Source organism: Amphiprion ocellaris, chromosome 1 (assembly GCF_022539595.1).
Source record: "Amphiprion ocellaris isolate individual 3 ecotype Okinawa chromosome 1, ASM2253959v1, whole genome shotgun sequence".
NCBI lineage: Eukaryota > Metazoa > Chordata > Actinopteri > Pomacentridae > Amphiprion > Amphiprion ocellaris.
In genome coordinates this window covers 10,524,406-10,543,385 of record NC_072766.1, presented here as the reverse complement: position 1 = coordinate 10,543,385, position 18,980 = coordinate 10,524,406, and the positions used below count along the sequence as shown (strand labels likewise).

Sequence of the window (18,980 nt, the reverse complement as noted above, 5' to 3'; positions counted from 1 at the left end):
ATAATACTGAGGCCCACATGTGATGATGAAGTGATGCCATGTTAGAGTTGACTGCATGCTAATACTGTACAAGCACATAAGCTGTTGCGTCTCTAGTGAGCCGCCAATGTGATAAACCTGCACATGGTTTGAGGAAGAGGAAAACGAAAATAAAAAAATCTTCTTTAGTTACTAGTTTTCACGATTGCTGTAGAAATCTGTTAAAGATGATTGAATTGTAAGTTGCTTGGCTGTTGGGTTACTGAGCAGGCGGTCTCCTCTCTTGAGCTGAGTGCAGGCTCGTACCTGAGCCTGCACTGCCATCTGCTGCTCTTTGCTGTAAAATGCACTGAACAGGGTCTGCAGAGAGGCTGGGTTGACAGGTCACATGTTGCATTCAAGTGCTCATCGAAAACACCTAATCTGTAGATGTTCTTAAAATAACGCCGTCACCAGGGAATAATCAATCAATGCTGTAAAAAATATTTCTGGTGGATTGCATCTCGAGGGTGTAATCTCTTGATTTCTTGTGATTGTTTTTGGCTGTTTTTATTGCTTTTGATTAAAAGTTGAACTCTTAATGCTAAAAAAAAAAAACATTCTTACAGATCGTAATGGTGGACTTTTTTTTTTTTTTTTTACATCTTCATCCATCTCAGTTTCACAACTACAAACAAAATAGAACAGTTAATGCATCCATCCTCCCCACTTATTCACTACCTCTTTACTGCATTCCACAAAATATGACAAATCCAATGTGAAATGTCAGCTAGAAGCAATAACAAGGTTAACCGAGGGAATTTACCAGATCAATACCAAACGAGACCAGGACACCTTGAAAACACTGGCAACCTTTCGTCCGCTTGTTTTTTTTTTTCTCTCTTTCTCTCTCTCTCTCTCTCATACACACACACACACACAGACACACACCCACACACAAATCATAGTGATGGACTTTCGATCAAAAGCCATCGGTCTGACATGTTTATCAAACTCGAATTACGGCTGTAATGAAGCCTCACACTAGAATCCTACATTGTGTCCATCAAAATTGAAGGTTATAATAAGAAGAATGAGCAAAAGTAAGAATAACACTAGTATCCAAGGCCAAATGATCCCTTTTTGAGGATTTGTAGTCATTTTATCACACAGCCCTTGAATGCAGCAGCTCTAATCTGGTCTAATCTGGGCAGAAACATCACCAGATGAGAGCGATGACATCTGTGGATACTAGCTTTGCTGCTCAAGTGAAATAAACGCATGGCTGTCATTTTCTGAGACAAAATGTCTATAACGACTTGCCAGAAGGTTACTCTTATATCATGCTCTGTTCTCTGCATTTCTCTCTTCCTGCCCAGAATGCTTTTACCCCGAGGGAAAAAGGAGATGGGGCAGCCTGAGGGTAAGGCGGCTTATCAGATCATCATCTATCCATCTCCATCCTGCTCCATCTCCTGTCTTTTTTTTGTAGCTGCTGCTGCTGCTGCTGTTGTTGTTGTTGCCAGATGTTACTCTATGCAAAGTGCACCAGGCCTCCAGGCCCCATCCTCATGCACACATGTTCATTATCATAATGTTATACAATGAATGAGGGGTAAAAGGAAAAACATGCATATTACACATTTTGAAGAACAAGTGTATGTTATATGTTGTATTGATATGAAAATTATGTATTTCTAGAAGAACATTTGAATCTCTTTAAACATGTTTGTCGAGATCTACAGCAATCTATATAAGATAAACTAGAAAATCCCATCCTAACCTGGAAGAACAGTTCTTGCTGCTCTGCGTGTTATTTTTATAAAGTCTTATGTCAGGAATGACATTGATCCAGCTGCTATGTTTGGTGACTTGGATGTAAAAACATTTGGGCACTGACCACATATAATAACTGTACTCCAACAGACTTTAATTATAAGCAAAAGAATAATATAAGGCCTCTTTAAGATGAAATAAGTTTTTCATTAGGTCATCATAGTTTAAATCATGAGGGGCCTTCTGCTTGACCATCTCCGATTTGATTTAAACAATTCTATATAACATAACATTGCAGAAACAATGGATAATTAAAATGCTATTTGTGACATTTTAGAGTGATATATCAAATATTTTCAAAGGCAAAAAATCATATTATTTACTCTATCAGTCAAAAGTTTGGACACACCTTCTCATTTAAAGGTTTTTCTTTATTTTCATGACTGTTTATATTGTAGATTCTCACTGAAGGCATCAAAAGTATGAATGAACACATGGAAAAAGTGTGAAATACGTCAAAACATGTTTTATATTTTAGATTCTTCAAAATTGCCACCCTTTGTTTTGATTACTGCTTTGCACACTCTTGGCCTTTTCTCAATGAGCTTCATGAGGTAGAACCTGAAATGGTTTTTACTTCACAGGTGTGCCTTGTCAAGGTTAATTTGTGGAATTTCTTGCCTTCTTATTGGGGTTGGGACCATCAGTTGTGTTGTGTAGAAGTCAGGTTGGTACACAGTTGACAGCCCTATTTGACAACTGTTAGAATCCATATTGTGGCAAGAACCAATCAGCTAAGTAAAGAGAAACGACAGTCCATCATTACTTTAAGAATTGAAGGTCAGTCAGTCTGGAAAATTGCAAAAACTGTGAATGTATTCCCAAGTGCAGTTGCAAAAACCTTCAAGCGCTACGACAAAACTGGCTCACATGAGGACCACCCCAGGAAAGGAAGACCAAGAATAAACTCTGCTGTGGATTAGTTCATCTGAGTCACCAGCCTCAGAAATTGCAAGTTAACAGCACCTCAGATTAGAGCCCAGATAAATGCTACACACAGTTCTAGTAGCAGGCACATCTCTACATCAACTGTTCAGAGGAGACTGTGTGAATCAGGCCTTCATGGTTAAATAGCTGATAAGAAACCACTACTAAGGAAAAGCAACAAGCAGAAGAGATTTATTTGGGCCAAGAAACACAAGGAATGGACATCAGACCAGTGGAAATCTGTGCTTTGCTCTGATGAGTTCAAATTTGAGATCCTTGCTTCCATCCGCCATGTCTCTGTGCGAAGCAGAAGACATGCTTCGCACATGCATGGTTCCCACCGTGAAGCATGGAGGAGGAGGTGTGATGGTGCTTTGATGGTGACACTGTTGGAGATTTATTCAAAATTGAAGGCACACTGAACCAGCATGGCAACCACAGCATCCTGCAGTGACATTCCATCCCATCCAGTTTGCATTTAGTTGGACCATCATTTATTTTTCAACAGGACAATGACCCCAAACACACCTCCAGACTGTGTAAGGACTATTTGACCAAGAAGAGAATGATGAAATGCTGCATCAGATGATCTGGCCTCCACAGTCACCTGACCTAAACCCAACTGAGATGGTTTGGGATGCGATGGACCACAGAGTGAAAAGGCAAAAAGGGCCAACAAGTGCTCAGCTTCTCTGGAAACTCCTTCTAGACTGTTGGAAAACCATTTCAGGTGACTACCTCATGAAGCTCATGGAGAGAATGTCAAGAGTGTGCAAAGCAGTAATCAAAGCAAAAGGTGGCTATTTTGAAGAATCTAAAATATCAAACATGTTTTGGCTTATTTCACATTTTTTTGTTTACTACATAATTCCATAAATGTTCATTCATAGTTTTGATGACTTCAGTGAGAATCTATAATGTAAATAGTCATGAAAATAAAGAAAAAACATTTAATGAGAAGGTGTGTCCAAACTTTTGCTCAATTAGCTACAAAATGAAAATAGCTTTCTTTTCAGCTTTGTGACCAGGTACTTTATGAAATAAAACATTGTTGTTGTTTTTTTTTTTTTTTTACATATTTCAACTCACCCATAATCAGACATGACTTGATCTACCTGTCTCCAATCAATGGTAAAATTAGAAAGAATTGTGAAAATTTCAGGCCTTTATGTTTAACAGTACCTCATATATCATCAACCAAACATAGCCTCAAATTTCAATGTGCAAAAAAAGGGCTGAAGTGCAATTTTCAATAAAATATTATTTTAAAAACTGTTAAAAATTTCTCATATCTTTATAAATATCTATATTTGATGCAATAAAAATTCAGGCATATCAGAGATAGTGGAGCAGAAATTGCTCTAAAAATGTGATGATTTGAGATGGAAAGGCCCGTTTTGGACTTAACTAGATATCAGTTCAACATCTTGACAAGCAGAGATCTGGAGGTGCTGTCAAAATGGATCAGTCATCACAACAGGGACACATCTGATTAGATATAAATTTACAGAGGTTTGTCAGTTGACCACAAACAAACCAGAATATTCGGAAATTATTCACATTTTTGCACCAAAAATGCATAAAGAAGCTCTGAAAGTTCACACCATAAGTCATTATGATACTGTGTGTAAAAAAAATTGCAGTCAAAACTAGAATGCTATTTTAAATTGCTTGGACTAAGAGGATATTCTTACAAGAGGAATGAGCCATTTGCAGAGAAAGTGGAGTGACTGCGAGTTACAGCAGTGTCCAAGATTTCTAGAAAGTAGGCAACTCTTATTCTGTACATCACCTAATGCTGAAAATACAATTTTGTTAGCATGTGGGGGTAGTGTTTTGACTTTAAAAATGAGAAAATAGTTTGATTTGATGAGTTTCATTACATCTTATCACGGCCTCGTATTAACACGCATTTGCGTTGAGTTTATTGTGTGAAGCTGATTCAGTTAAAAGCAACTTGTCTGCCAACCAAGAATCAAGCTGCTTTCAAAATCCACCGAAACAAGAACCACACACTGACCAGAAATACTCTATGACCAAACCAATTATGCTGACCAACAAACAAATCAAGCAAAGTAAACGTTAGAAATGTCACTTGCACACATCATAACGCTTGTTTCTCTGATAAATCCCTTTTCCCTCAGTATTTCCTCACCGTGCTTTGATCTGCGTCCTTGTGCGTAAGTGTAACAAACAAACAAATGTCGCAGTTTCCTACCTTACTACTCCAAACAGGGACTCTTGTCTGCAGTCGTATGTTTCTTTAATCCACAGTTAAGGCAAAGAAGTATTTCCTTCAGTGGTTGTCTGGTGGCCAGTTTCCATCTGTAACTGCTGAGTGGCATCAGGCCAACATGCTTGTTTGGCCACCAAACGGACGCGTGTTTGGACTTCTAATGTTGGGGCGACTGTTTTAGAACAGTACGTCGTGAAAACGATGGCTATTGTTTTTTGCGCAACAATTTCAAACGTATAACAACGATTTGACATGTAGTGCCGGTTAAAGAGGGCCAAGACAAGCACGTGGATGATTCGACGTCACTGGTTTACCTGTCTGGTGTGTTTGGGTAAAGAGACGCGTAGAGGAAGAGTCACTTTCACCTGAAAACAATTGTGAATTTAAGTTAATTAACACGAAACAGCGACACCTATGTGTAAATAGGTGAAATGTAAACAATATGATCACGCCTAGAAAATAATGAGTATAAACTCTAGAAAGAATTTTCAGTTTTTTACTGTGTTGCAGAAAATGCAGAAATGAAGAATTGTTTCAACCCCCTCCTGTCTTGAGCTGATAACAAAGAATCACATCATTCATTGAGACACAATTTGATTGCAATTAAAAATAACTCAGTGATATTCAGTTTACTCCTATTACTTGTATAATTCATTTCTGACATGAACAATGCAAAGCTGAAATGAGCTGATGCTTCTATGATAAGTGAAGGGCCATGGAGCTGATCAGAGGCAGCAGAAGTTGCTTCAGGGTGGATGTGGATCAGGAGAGGAGAGCTGTGGATGGTTTAGTACCTTTACCGGGACACAAACCAGAGCTTGATCAACCCTGGCTGGGTTGTCTAGGTGAGCGTGTCTGATACTGAAAGCCCTGAAACACTTACTGACCCCAGGAAGCATCAATGATGATACATCCAGGTAATGTCAAGAGTACATGAAAAAGTATAATGTAACTAGTAATATATAGATTTTTAAAAATATTACAAGATATCATTTTGGTCTCTGGGAAATTCAAATTTTGTTGAAAATTGTAAATACATAAGATTGATCAGTGAATCCAAACAATAATCTGCCAATGACTCATCAGTGAAAATAATTGAGCCACGGTATTAGATGAAAGTTACCCTTCGAAGATGGACTCTCCACGTGGATATTTGTAGGATACGTTAGCTTTAATAAATGATTGATCGACTGATTTCTGTCTCCTCCAGTTGGACCTGGGTTCTACCCTCCTGTGATGCATCAACTGTCAGTACCAGCGGACCCCGACCAGTGGGGTGTCGACACTTCGTATTCGCTGACACACAGTGTTGAAGTAAAAGTAAAAGGCATCGGACGAGGCAAAAAGCACAACCTGATGGCTCAAGTGATACCAATATATGGCTTTGGGATCCTCCTTTACATCCTTTATATAATCTATAAGGTAAATAAATGACTGACCTGCATGGTGAGCAGGCTTTGTGAAAATAAGAGTCAATAAGTGTTATCAGACTATACCATAATACAATGCAATAAACTGAATTATATGTCATCTAAATGTAGTTTAATGAAAAATACCATGTTGATCTTTGCTGCATTACTGACTCTAGTCATGACCACGTTTATGTTCCCAGTTGACATGCAAGAGGAAGACTAATAAATCAGGAAGCTACACTACAGTAACCAGGACAAACATGGAGAGTATGACTAGTAAGTACCTTCAGCAGCATTTGTAATTCTAAATACTTTAACATTTTCATTCTATTATAATTGGATTTGTCAAAATGTAGCTTTTTATATCCACTCCTCGGCCAAAACAAAAGTCACACACCCTAATATTTTGTTGGACTACCTTTAGCTTTGAGAATGGCACTCATTCACTGTGGCATCGTTTCAATAAGCTTCTGCAATGTCACAGCATTTATTTGTGTCCAGAGATGCATTATTTTTTTTAATCAAGATCTTACACTGATGATAGGAGAATCGGACCGCTGCGCAAAGTCTTCTCCAGCACATCCTGATTTTAGTAGTTTCAGAAATCTCCTTAGTTGTTTTCTTTGCTTGATGCAGGCCAATAATTTGACCCTCCTTTCCATGACCACAGGATGTGTCTTCCAACATGGTTGTTTAAGAAATGAGAAGCTCCTCACTGCATCAGCTAGGGTTAAATAAGTTGTTGCAGCTGAAACGTATTCATCACTGCAGGAATTATCCAATGGAAGGCTCTTACCTATTTGATTAATTAAATCCAGGTGGTGACTTTTTTTGGGCCAGGCAGTGTATAATTACAGATTAGTACAAAAACCCAAAATATGGTGACAAACTTGCATATAATTTGTACGTATGGTGCCAGGTTGGGAATGCATTATCTTTGATATTAAAGCAATGTTTTCTCTTCTAAATCATACAGCTACTGATTATGAGCTTGTCAGGCTCCAGGAGAGACTGCTACGAACAGAAAGGATGATGGACAGGATTGTCTCTGGGAAGAGTTATTGTTCTGGGAGGTAAAATTTATGTTTCTGGTAACATCCCAAGCAGTGAAATATAAAAGAAATGACTTCATTTTAGGATAAATCAGGTTAGGTGTGACATGAAAGAGGAAATTATGCAAAAGTGGAAAAGCATATTTAAGCAAATTTCACTTAAAAGATATGCTGTTATTTTCTTTGAAGTATCCTTACCTCTTAAATTCTTTAGAGAGTAAATTAATGAATAAGGAAAGGAAACATTAGCTGTGAATACTTACTTTTGGACATGCTTTTGGATTAAATAATGTCTTTTAGCAACATAATAAAAACTATTAGACTTAGTAATTTAGTGATTTTTATTAGTATCAATTCATCGAAACTGAAAACTTTAAGAATTCAAGAAAAACTGAGTATGAATATGACAGTTGGAAGAACAGTTTACTGAACGGCATGGAGTGATGTCCCTGAACATAACTGTCTGACCTGACTATCATATGTGTGCTGCTCTCTAGTGGCAGAAGGAGGAAGAGTAAAGCCACAACATCAAAGAAGGAGGAGAAACTGCTTAGGCAACTGAGACAGATTACACAGCTGATGCAAGAGGGTCGGTTGGAGGGAGCTTCCCCAGAGATGGAGGCTGAGGAGGTTCCCTACAGTGCAGACTGGGAAGGTACAAGCCTCAATATGAATCTCCAATGTAGCCGCATCTGTCTCCTATAAAATCAAACACACTTTTAGTTACATGAAGCCATTTTGTACACCTAAACTCTCATACCGAACATCAAATAAGGCCTCTTTTTACACACAAATGCAGGCTACCCAGAGGAGACCTACCCAGAGTATGATGATTCCTGTGAAAGACGTGCATTTGAGGAGTTTATACTGGAGGAATGCACCAACCAGCCCACTGCTGAGGCCCTGGCAGAGAGAATGGAGCAAGAGGAGGAGGAGATTATGGCAAGGAAACTATCTGTAGTGGAAGAGGAAGATGAAGATGAAGAAGAAGAAGAGGAGGACAGGGAGGAAGAGGTAAAAGATGAGGATGAAGAGGAAGAAGTGGCAGAAACGGAGGAAGACATGGAGGAAACGGAGGAAGACGTGGAGGAGGAGGAGGAAGAGGAGGAGCAAGAAGCAGAGAAAAGACAGTTACTGCTTACTTCATCACCCCGACCGGCTGTCGGAGGAAAGCAGGTCAGAATTGGACTGGAGGTGAGCAAAGAGCTTCAGTGTCAGAGTGGAGGAAAGAAGCAAATAAGCTTCAGTGAGCACAAAGATGTCTTCCGCTATCCTAAAGAGGATGCTTATGAGGAGGAGGAGGAAGAGGAGGAGGAAGAGGAAGAGGAGAAGGAAGATGAGGTGCAGGAAGAGGACGAGGGGACAGAAGTGGAGGAAGAGGAGGAAGCTGATGAAGATGATCCAGTGATGGAGGCAGAAAGCCTGCAGTTCAGCTGCGAAGGCGGCTCAAACCCAGAGGAGGAATCAGAGGAGGATAAAGAAGAGTATTTGTTGGTGTCAGCTCCTGTGGAGGGTGATGGTCGTATCCGTGCAGAGACGCCTAAAGATGTCGGGGTGAGCGGGCTGAGGATGAGGAACAGGAGAGAGACGTAAAGGACTTTTTCCTGTGTCGACAATGAGTCTTTAAACATACAGTGGACTCAATGTTCCTGAATTCACACTGTGTTTATATTTATCCTTTATATGGTTAAACTGTAGAACCCATAATAAAGAGGGACGCTCAGCGCTGTTCTTAAGTAAAAAAGTAAAAGGTCACCTTTAAAGCTGAGGTAGGCAAGCATTTGGAAAACAGCAAAAAGCAAAAAAAACAATCCAAAATGTAAAAATATACCGCCGTCCTGCTTTACTCTAATCCCTATCCAACAGATGACCACTTGACAACCACCAACACTCGTTTGTGGCTTCATGCAGTATTTGACCCCCTTTGAGAGTCCTTCAGCTAACCTATTCCACCACCATATCCTGCTCTAACTACTGACTCCATTGCTTTATGTGCTATTTTACACACTCTGGAGGAAAAGAGCTGTGATTGGCTAAAGTCTCCCGTTGCTGGTTAGATTTGCTACAGCATGAAAACAGAGCCAAAAGTAGGTGCATGACTCCAGTTTCCTCTCTGACCAAGTTAATCGCAAAATACTGAAAGGTTAGTATGGGTTCTTTGGCTAATCATGACAAAAAATGCGGCCTACCTCAGTTTTAACACCATGAATATAACAACAGCTTCTAATACCTGCAACACTGCAGCTACACTGAACATGTAACATATGCAAGATGTTTCCCTTAAGTGGTTACACCTGCAGCACACATACGCTGTATGTACGCAAGTCTGTGGCAAAAAAAAAAATATGGAAACTCTCTTTTTGTTATTTGTTTCTTTTGGTTCTGTACCCAACTACAATGCTGTGAAACTTTAAGTGTGTTAATTAGGTTCTGTGATCTGGATAAGTTCAATTCCACAGACTATAGAGGATTCTATTAGGAATACAGTGAATAAGCAACTGTTGGCTGATAGCTACTGGTAAATAAATGCAGACGAGGCGATCAGGTCTCCTAAATCCCTGTTTCATAAAAAGTAGCTTTTTCCACTAAATGAAAAACACATATTGACTCTTTATGACTCATTTCTGTGTAAAAGGGCTGAACACACCGTGCAAATAATATGAAATTAATTCTATTTTTATGTTGCAGCTACTCAAATGCACCACTTACATGCTGCTCAGACCCAGTGGTCCCATTTTTGTTGATATTAGTGTACATTAATGACGTGCCATCGGTTCTGCATATGTTAAGAGTTCAGTGTAGCCACAGGATAATGCTTTTTCCCCTACTTCACCCTGGAAATACACCAGACCAAGAGCATTTAATCAGTGAAAATTTTCATTAAACAAGGTCCTCATGTGCCTCTTTTCTTGTCAGTTTTGTCAAATGCATCACACTGTGACATAGTCAGAATTTTAAAGGCACTGTACACCTAAGGTTCAGCCACACTAGTGTTTTATTTACCTGATCAGGCCTCTTTTCAGGTCAGTGGAAGAGAATAAGTGCAATCACTTCGATCAATTATGAACAACTGTGTGGGTGTAAAGTGCATTTAACTTACCGAACTGAAGATCATTATGTAGCTAGTGGCTGCTCATCAGATTGTTTCGAACAAGGATGGCTTTAATGGCTCCAGCTGGCCTTTTTTTTAAAAAATATGTCAGTCATTTCACAGAACTTATGAGTGCTCACAGCAGACGACAGGAAACAAAACCAAAATTTTATTACAAATGAAAATCCTGAAGTAAATAAGGAGTGTGGAAAGCCTCACTATGACATGCACATTTGGCTCCCCCTGGTGACTCAGTGTGGTTCTACGCCTGCAGATGCTTGCTGTAGTAATTGTGGTGATGTGGCGCAACAGTGTCGAATGGACAGCAACACGACAAATAAAATCCAGGTAGCACTGCAAATAAACCCCAGCAAGAATTATCATAGAAATAGGAACCTTTGAGCCTGCACCCAGTGTAGAGGCGGTGCTGGTGGTGGAAAAGGCCTTCTTAAGTGGGCATGAAGGGTAAATGTGAGCATGAAGATTTATAAATACAAATCAGAGTGGTAAAATGTTGCTTCTAATGTGTGTGGTGAGAAAACCCTCAGCTGCTACAGCACAGTATATCTTCGATACCAACCAAAATTAAGTCATTAGCTGCTTGGTGTGTCGCTGCCTCTGGAGATTGATGCAATTGAGTTACACCTTATTAAACGCTGCACAGTAATCTGTCTTCTGACCTGGATTTATTCTAACTGCATTGGAGCACTAGGCAGCCACAGCTGGAGGTTCAGGGACTAACTTCAGTTGAGAGTGGTCTGCCTTGCTCAAAGGCAAGCAGATTCAATAAGACTGAAAAACAGCAAAAGATGGCAGAAAGTACAAAGTCTGGTTCTTACGCTAGACTGGAAGATGTTTCATAATTGTCACAGTCAACATTGAGCAAAAACTCCCTAAAAGTAGCTTTCTAAACCAGCAAGCACATACAATTTCTATAATGGCATCTTTTGTTGTTTGTTTTTTTTTGCCAGGCATTTTAGATTTTAGCAGCTTTTGTTCTCAGTAACCTCAATAAACCTCAGTGGTTTTGCAGCAAACATCAAACACAGTCCTAGTAACAACTACTAGCAACAACAATGGCTGCAATCCATTCACAGACTGCAGTTTGAGAGCGCTGGCTTTGTTAGTGGTGCCTCAGTGGCACATGTAAACAGGCAAATTCATAAATCAGTTAATATTACTAGATACACCAGATCTTCTTTTCACCCTCTGTACTCTCCACTAAAATACTATGTGTAAGAAATATCTACTTTAATTACTTTTCAGGTCATTTGAAACATACTATTACTATTCTAAATCATCTACTTTGCCAAAATCATATATCATACTGAAAGTGTGGACATAACATTTTACATTTAGAGTTACTAGTGTTACTGCACAACATCGTCTTTTTTGAACATGACCGATTTCTTGCATTTGCATCAGTCTGTTGGTGTAAAATACTAAAAAATATACATCTGACTGACACCTTTCTGGTTGCGACTCACAAAGTAAATTATACGAACATTTTTTGTTTTGTAAATCTGTAGATGATCAAGGACACACATATCCATCTTATTCTCAGTCTCAGGATAAAAAGAAAAACATACTGATGATATAACTGTAAAATCAAGCAACAACCCTCATTGCCAGTGTTCTCTCTGATCACACAAAAATGCAAAGCAGAAAACGAGATCATCCAAAGAGAAAAACAGAAAAAGAGGCAAAGCCGCTAGAAACCATGCACAATGCAGATAGTCACCACAGGATTTCACATCCGTCTGTTTCCAATCCATGACTCTCAGCAATGTTGGAACTGTTTTGTGTTGCAAGTGCCAGAGCAGCACTTAACAATGGATCGGCTTTGCATATCACACTGCCACTCGTACAGAATTAACTAATAGGCCACACTCTATGCATGCAGTTTCTCCAAAGCACTGTATCTAACAGTCATGCAACCTTTTTTGTTCATGTTGTAAAAAGTATGAGACAGCATTGCTGCTCAGTCTCAAATAAAGTATTTCTGTATTCATTTTATGTTCTTCTACTGCTTTCATGTACAAGATTACACATCCACAGGATTTGACCAAACTAAATGATACACTTTGCAGTATTAATGCAACTAAGTGACCCAAATAGGAACAACAACTTTGGAAAACCATACAGGATTTTTAGTCGGTCTTTTTTTTTTCAGAAAAGAGAATGCATATTTTGACTTACTGTAATTTTATTTTTTTTCCTTGAAGAAAGGACTGTGTTTATACCACCACAGTAAATTGTACACCATTTACTGTACATTACAACGAGAGCACTAAAAACAAAAAAGTGAAAGAACCATTGGTTCCCGGACACACGTATGAAAAGCAGACTTTACAGCAAGAGTATCATCAATTTTAAAATAGAAATTTAAAATAGTTAGAACACAATTGAGTACAAGAATAGCACATTTGATAAAGATTTCCTCATAACCCACAGTAACAATAGCGGTATCAGAGATTGTTCTTTGCCAACATTCAGCACTTTTTTTTTAATGGTCATAAAATACAAAATATTATCACATATTTGAGAAAGAATACTGCCCCATAAGGAGCAAGAGGAGTAATATTTTTGAGTAAAAATGTGAACAGCAATAAACTACGTGATATAGAAACCTACTGCAAGTCAGAAGAGGAATGTATCAAACTCCACCTCAGTGGAGCATAAAATTAATCAAGGATGTAAAGCAAGACATGGAAAATGTGTTTAAGCTGTGGTGGTTTCACATTGTAACTGTGTGTTTGTTGGCAGTAAATCAATCTGTGATCAGTACTTTTTACCCCAAGCAGACATCAGAAGATATGAGCACAACCTTAAGCCTGAGGCCTTGGATATCTGCTGTATCTGCTGCTTGATTTACAGTACAATGCCAATAAATACTCATCTCTTTCATGTAATGCGTTGGAGGCTTTAAATGCAATTTAAACAAACTAGGACCGAAATGTTGTCCTATGATGCACGCTTTGGAATATTATCCTCCAGAGGTTTTACAACCCCTGGTATTTAGTCAGTCTAAATGAACTCTGCATCAGAGAAGTGAATTAAAAGTCGCTACAGGGAGGTTTCTCCGATGCATATGAGGACAGCAAGAAATGCAAAGACCAATTGAAGCTCAGCTCATTTCACAGCCAACGTTTAACACTGGAATTAGTCTTCGAAGGCACAATAAAGTATGTACAGCTATATCTCATCCACCACAGACTTCAAAGTAAAGTGCACCATCATCCTATACATTCACATATATGACACTGTGACACAACATCGTTTATGGTACACAGCACTGTGTAACACGCCTCTGCCCTTTTCACGTCCAAATCTCCAATTGTTTTGTGTGGAAAAAAAGTGATATTCGAGTGAGGATCATTGGATGTGCTTGCAGCTCCATAGAGCTAATACTGCTGAAGTTGTTGCAAACAATAGGAGAAAAACAAAATTAACATCTAATAAATATGCAAATAACAAAATAAACATACTGTGGCGTGCATGTTATTTTTAATTTAGTAACTATATAAACAGTATTCATGCTTGAGGAAGAGTGACATTGTGTTTTTTTTATGTGGTAGATTACATAAAGTCCAGTCAACTTTTAAAACTTACCGATGTGTAACTGTTAGTTATAATTTACAGATAAAGAAATGTTAAATTTCTCTAACTACGACATAAAGGAACAGTGTTGGTTTTTATAATGTCGTTACCGTACAAAATGACTATAGTTATCAAAACAAATGAATCTGATTTTCGACTACTCTTTGTGCTTGTTTTCTTCCACTGACCAAGACCATCCTGAGGTCACTTCCACCCACCCTCCCCCAGACACACACATACACTTAAAACTTGAGGCCCATGAAGCATTTTGGGATATGCAGGACTTCCAAGGTACTGGGTGATTTGGAGATCTCAAACCAGCCCCAGGGATACGTTAACAGCCCTTGTTGAGAGGACAGGCGGACCAGTTCTCCACTGAACTCTGGGCCGGGCTCTATTCGCAGGCTAACTTGCTGTCAAAGCTGGAGAGGGCGATAGCAAAGGCTTGCAGGGCACACATTGGGTAGTTATAGTCCATGGTGAAGACATCTTCTGCCACACGGCCAAACTGCATCACAATGTAGTCAGCTGCATGGGAAAAGAAACACAGAACAAGTTTGTTCAGTGATCCTAAGAGCAAAGCAGTTAATTTTGCTGCATCTCATATCCCTGCCCATTGTTTCCTGTCTCCCTCTATACTGTTCACTATCATCAGATAAACAGTTATGAGTAAAATGGCATTTGAAAGCAAGAACAGACTTGTTTTTTTTCATTGTCTTTTTTTGTTGTTGCTAATCCCCTGTTAAATATTTTTAAACCTTCTGAAAAACAGTTTCAAAGCAGAAACCTACGGTCATTGTCGTGGATAATTTGGAAATTCTTGACCGAGGCCTGAGTGACTCTGCCGTGGAAGTTGAGCACATAGGACTGTGTGTCATCGTTCCACACAGGCGTCTTGTTGTGAAGTTCAATCACGCTCTCTGTGTTCTTGTTCTGCCACCTGGCCAGCAGTGACTCATGGTCCTGTAATGAGGAAGAATAGAACAACTCCGAGCCTGGGCACCATTGATAACGGATCAATTACATAAGTGTTTCAATTGGTCAGCACAGATGTGACTATGGAGAAATTAGGTTACACATACATTTCGTGGGCGAATAGACACTCTCTCGTGGTCCATGTTCATTCCAGGAATGATGACGCTCATTTTGCGAGGTCCTTTGAATCCTAAGACATTGGTTTCCTAGATTGAAAAGGTGAAACTGTACTGAGAATATGTTCTACCAATCTTATATTATTAGATTTATGGTGTAATATATTAATACAAATCATATGGAATGTAAAATATAGAAAAAGGGAACATTTTTCTCGCTGAAGATTTTAACACTTCACTCTCTTTTCTAGTTGAACAGAATACAATTTATGTTCTCTTTTGAACTAAAAGCTACAGCATAATAATAGAAATCTTATGTTTTTGTGGACCAGTGACAGTTAACTGATTTTATTCTCCTTCACAGACATCCCACTGAATTCATGCATGCATACTTTAGATGACACCTTGATTTAAAACTGGTTATTGCAATAACAAGATTCCTTTGTTTGCTTTGTGTAAAAATCATAAACATGAACTTGTATATTGTGCTTTTGAAACAAATAAAACTACTAGAAAAATGCTATTCATTAAAATTATGTAAGCAAATATTTTATCGTAATTGCAACAATTGTGAAATATTTTTATATTTCTGATATGTTTGAGCACAGCTTTGGAAAAAGAGTCATTTCAACCAACTCACATAGCAAATGGCTGCTAGCTCTTGACGCAGACTGCTGGCTTCGAGGCTGGTGGTGCTCTTCATGGGGTTCAGACCGCTGTCGTATACAGTGAACTTGGTTCCCATGAGGTTTGATCTGCAAAGAAAGCACAACACACCAAAGAGTCTGATTGGTGGTCTGTGTGTGTAAGTGAAAATACATTTTCCACTGTGTGCCTACATACCTAAAATGTATCCAGATTCTGTAATGTAAGTAATCCTACAACATCATGCTCCAGATGGAAACATGAACTGCTAAATCAACAACAAATCAACAGTAATAGTACCCAACATGTGACTACCTTGTGAAATATTGACTGATTATTCAAGTATATTCAAGTGTCAATCCCAGACTTGGTGTTAACGTGTATGATTGAGCCTTCTTAGCTGCCTTGAAGTGACTAAAACAGCTTGCTGATGACCATGTAAGTAGAAAAAAAAATTTACTCTGTTCTTGTAATCTTTAATCCTTGATGTATGATTTTAATACTGTCTCTAGTGGGACAAACTCTGCATTATAGCTCTTCTGTTGTGGCTATACACTGATTAGCTACAATATTAAAACCACTGACAAGTGAAGTGTATAATGTCAACTATCCTGTTACAATGTATTGTTCTGCTAGGAAACCTCGGGTCCTGGCATTCATGTGGATGTTACTTTGCAAAAACTCCAAAACTGCAAAGTTGTACACTGCAAAAATTGCTCATGAACGGCTGAAGGAACATGATAAAGAGTCTAAGGCATTAACCTGGACTCCCTACACGGTAATGCAGTTAACTTGCATCTGAATGTAAACATCATTTCTAGTTAAGAGCAAAGTGTTAATTTCATATGACCTTTTCATTACATGTTTACTATCATTAAATTAGACACATATAGTATGTGATACAAAATTACAGAGTTAGCAACTCTCTAAATAGCACATTTATCATTATTATGATGTGTGGTTCACAGGATAATGTAATATCAGTACAACTAGATATTGAAAGTGTTTTTTCACGAACTACTCTCTGATGTGAAATTGTTATTTGTCTCATTTTGCTGTTTGTATTTCTCATTTACATTTAAATTTACTGTAGTGCTTTCCGTGAATGTGGCATCATGAGTAGTACCATTTTCTTAGAGGTTTTCAAAGCCACAGCTTTAAATAGCTGCCTGTATACCTCTTACGCACTATACCTCATTTAGACAAGCCCTACTCAAGGACTCTTGAGAAGCCCCAGATAAAAGGTCACTGTTCATTTAAATTTAGAATCCCATCATTCAAGCAGGATTGTGATTGCAAAGGTTTGAGCAATCGACCAATGGTCAGGACAGCTCTGAAGATGAAAAGGCTACAGGGAGCCATATTTGATTAAACTCCATCGGACTTTAGATTGAGCCGCTAACACAGCCTTGAAGCCGTCTCTGAGGATTATGCTACCACTCACTTTCTACTATTCTTGAATTTTTAAAGAGCGTTTTTAATGAAAATTTTTTTACCTTGAGTGCTGAATTGCAGAGGGTTCCAACAAAAATATAACAATTACATTTATCTAGAGAAGCAAAATTAGCATGGGACATCAAGTACTTCTACTAAATGGTGCCTTACATATGAAAATATCCTGAATTTTTACAGTAGGTGTCACATAGACACTTTTTTCACTATTAGACAGCTTTTTCATTGAGCCCAAATGAATTACAAAATGAAGAAATGGGGCTACAAACATTGCATCAACACTAAATGCAACCAAAGACAAAGTTTTGTAAGTCTGAGATTAAACCCAAATAGCAGTGCCACGGAAAAAGTTAGAAAAAAAATCACGTACAACATTTAGCATTCTTCAGTTTATACAATTTCCAGGGAAGGCTGAAAAAAAAATGTTCCATGCAGCAAAGCCACTGAGGACTTACCTCAGTTTACCGATGAAACTCTCTCCACCTCGAGACAGATCAGTGGGATCAATGGAGATGAGGTAATTTGATGTTTTACTCTTTTTCCTCTTCCTCCCAGCTAAAAGGAACACCTGTGACAAACCAACCCAGACACTAAATTAGTCAAATTGCACACAAAGCTTTCAGTAGAACAAAACTGATTGGGCTTAATGAAAGACTTTGCACTCCTTTCATGGAAATACATTGACAGACGTCTTGGATGGGATGTCTGTTAGCCTTGTCGACCCCGCTCACCTTCTTGCCGTCCTCCCTCTCCAGGTGAAGGTAGTAGGTGGGATACATGCCTCTGTCCATGCCCTTCTTGTCTCTGGTGATTCTACACTTCACTCTGACCCCCTGCGGTGCGGGTCGCAGAGAAAACTCCTCAAGGTCATCCACGTCGATGGAGGGTTCATTGACTGGTGGAGTGGGTGCTGAGGCCACCTCCTGTAGGAGCAAACAGCCCACTCAGGGCGAAACCTTTCATGAGATGGTGGACTGGTGAGTGAGGCATTACAGCTGACTTTCATTAAAACAGAGAAATGAATCTGAAGATCAAATTGTCTGCGGGGACTTCGAATGAGCACACCGTGTCTAAAATAAGGACCTGGTGTAGAGACAAAAGATTGAGTTGACTGAAGGGAATGATTAGAGGAGCAAAGAGAAATGATGGTTATCATAACGGAGAGTAGAGACACCACAGACTGTGTACTATATTAAAATATGGTCAGATTGTAATCTAAGTGACAACACAATATATTTTATTAAGAAAAACCGAAGTCACTGGGTTTTTCTTGTTCGTCTCCATACTTAATTCATTATTCAGTGACAGTCTAACTTGGAAAAAAGTTTGCGAACCTCCAGGCTAATGACATCAACAAAAGCTAATTGGAGTCAGGAGGTAGCAAACCTGGAGGTGTCGGTTGGAGCTGCTTTGACTTGCAAATATGACTCACACATTCTCAGTTTGCTATTCACAAGAAGCATTTACTGATGTCAACTGTGTCTCTCTAAAAAGAGACCTGGGAGGACTTGTGATCAAAAACTGTTGATTTACGTGAAGCTGGAAAGGTTTTTATTCATTTGTTTATCCTGTATTTAGCCAAGAAGGTCCCACTGCCATATCTCTTCTGCCAGGGAGTTTTGGTGGAGAATCGATCAATCCACATTTAGACATGATGTCTATAAACAGAGTCGGTTTAGT

The 18,980-nt window shown here is 38.9% G+C and overlaps 2 protein-coding genes and 1 long non-coding RNA gene across 5 annotated transcripts in view; 1 reads left to right on the top strand and 2 right to left on the bottom strand.

Moving 5' to 3' along the window:
• The window catches only part of LOC129348608 (uncharacterized), a 181,417-nt gene extending 176,197 nt beyond the window's left edge, over positions 1–5,220 (bottom strand). Inside the window, exon 1 of the long non-coding RNA XR_008601222.1 lies at positions 4,940–5,220. This is a non-coding gene — a long non-coding RNA (uncharacterized LOC129348608). The remainder of the gene's footprint in view (positions 1–4,939) is intronic.
• Positions 1,186–12,528, top strand: ric3a (RIC3 acetylcholine receptor chaperone a). Its single transcript, XM_035949319.2, has 6 exons — positions 1,186–1,381; positions 6,168–6,379; positions 6,570–6,645; positions 7,346–7,442; positions 7,919–8,076; positions 8,221–12,528. Exons 1-6 carry the CDS (start codon positions 1,264–1,266, stop codon positions 9,012–9,014), a joined length of 1,455 nt encoding a protein of 484 aa, XP_035805212.2. The 5' UTR covers positions 1,186–1,263; the 3' UTR covers positions 9,015–12,528.
• Positions 12,529–12,700: 172 nt separating this feature from the next.
• tub (TUB bipartite transcription factor) overlaps positions 12,701–18,980 on the bottom strand; it is a 54,890-nt gene continuing 48,610 nt past the window's right edge. For all 3 annotated transcript variants that reach the window (XM_055009327.1, XM_055009323.1, XM_023272750.3), the window contains 6 exons: positions 18,032–18,223; positions 17,756–17,868; positions 15,844–15,958; positions 15,195–15,293; positions 14,904–15,075; positions 12,701–14,640 (listed from right to left, as the gene is read on the bottom strand). In XM_055009327.1, the coding sequence (XP_054865302.1) occupies positions 14,507–14,640; positions 14,904–15,075; positions 15,195–15,293; positions 15,844–15,958; positions 17,756–17,868; positions 18,032–18,223 (825 nt within the window). In that variant the 3' untranslated portion in view covers positions 12,701–14,506. The remainder of the gene's footprint in view (positions 14,641–14,903; positions 15,076–15,194; positions 15,294–15,843; positions 15,959–17,755; positions 17,869–18,031; positions 18,224–18,980) is intronic.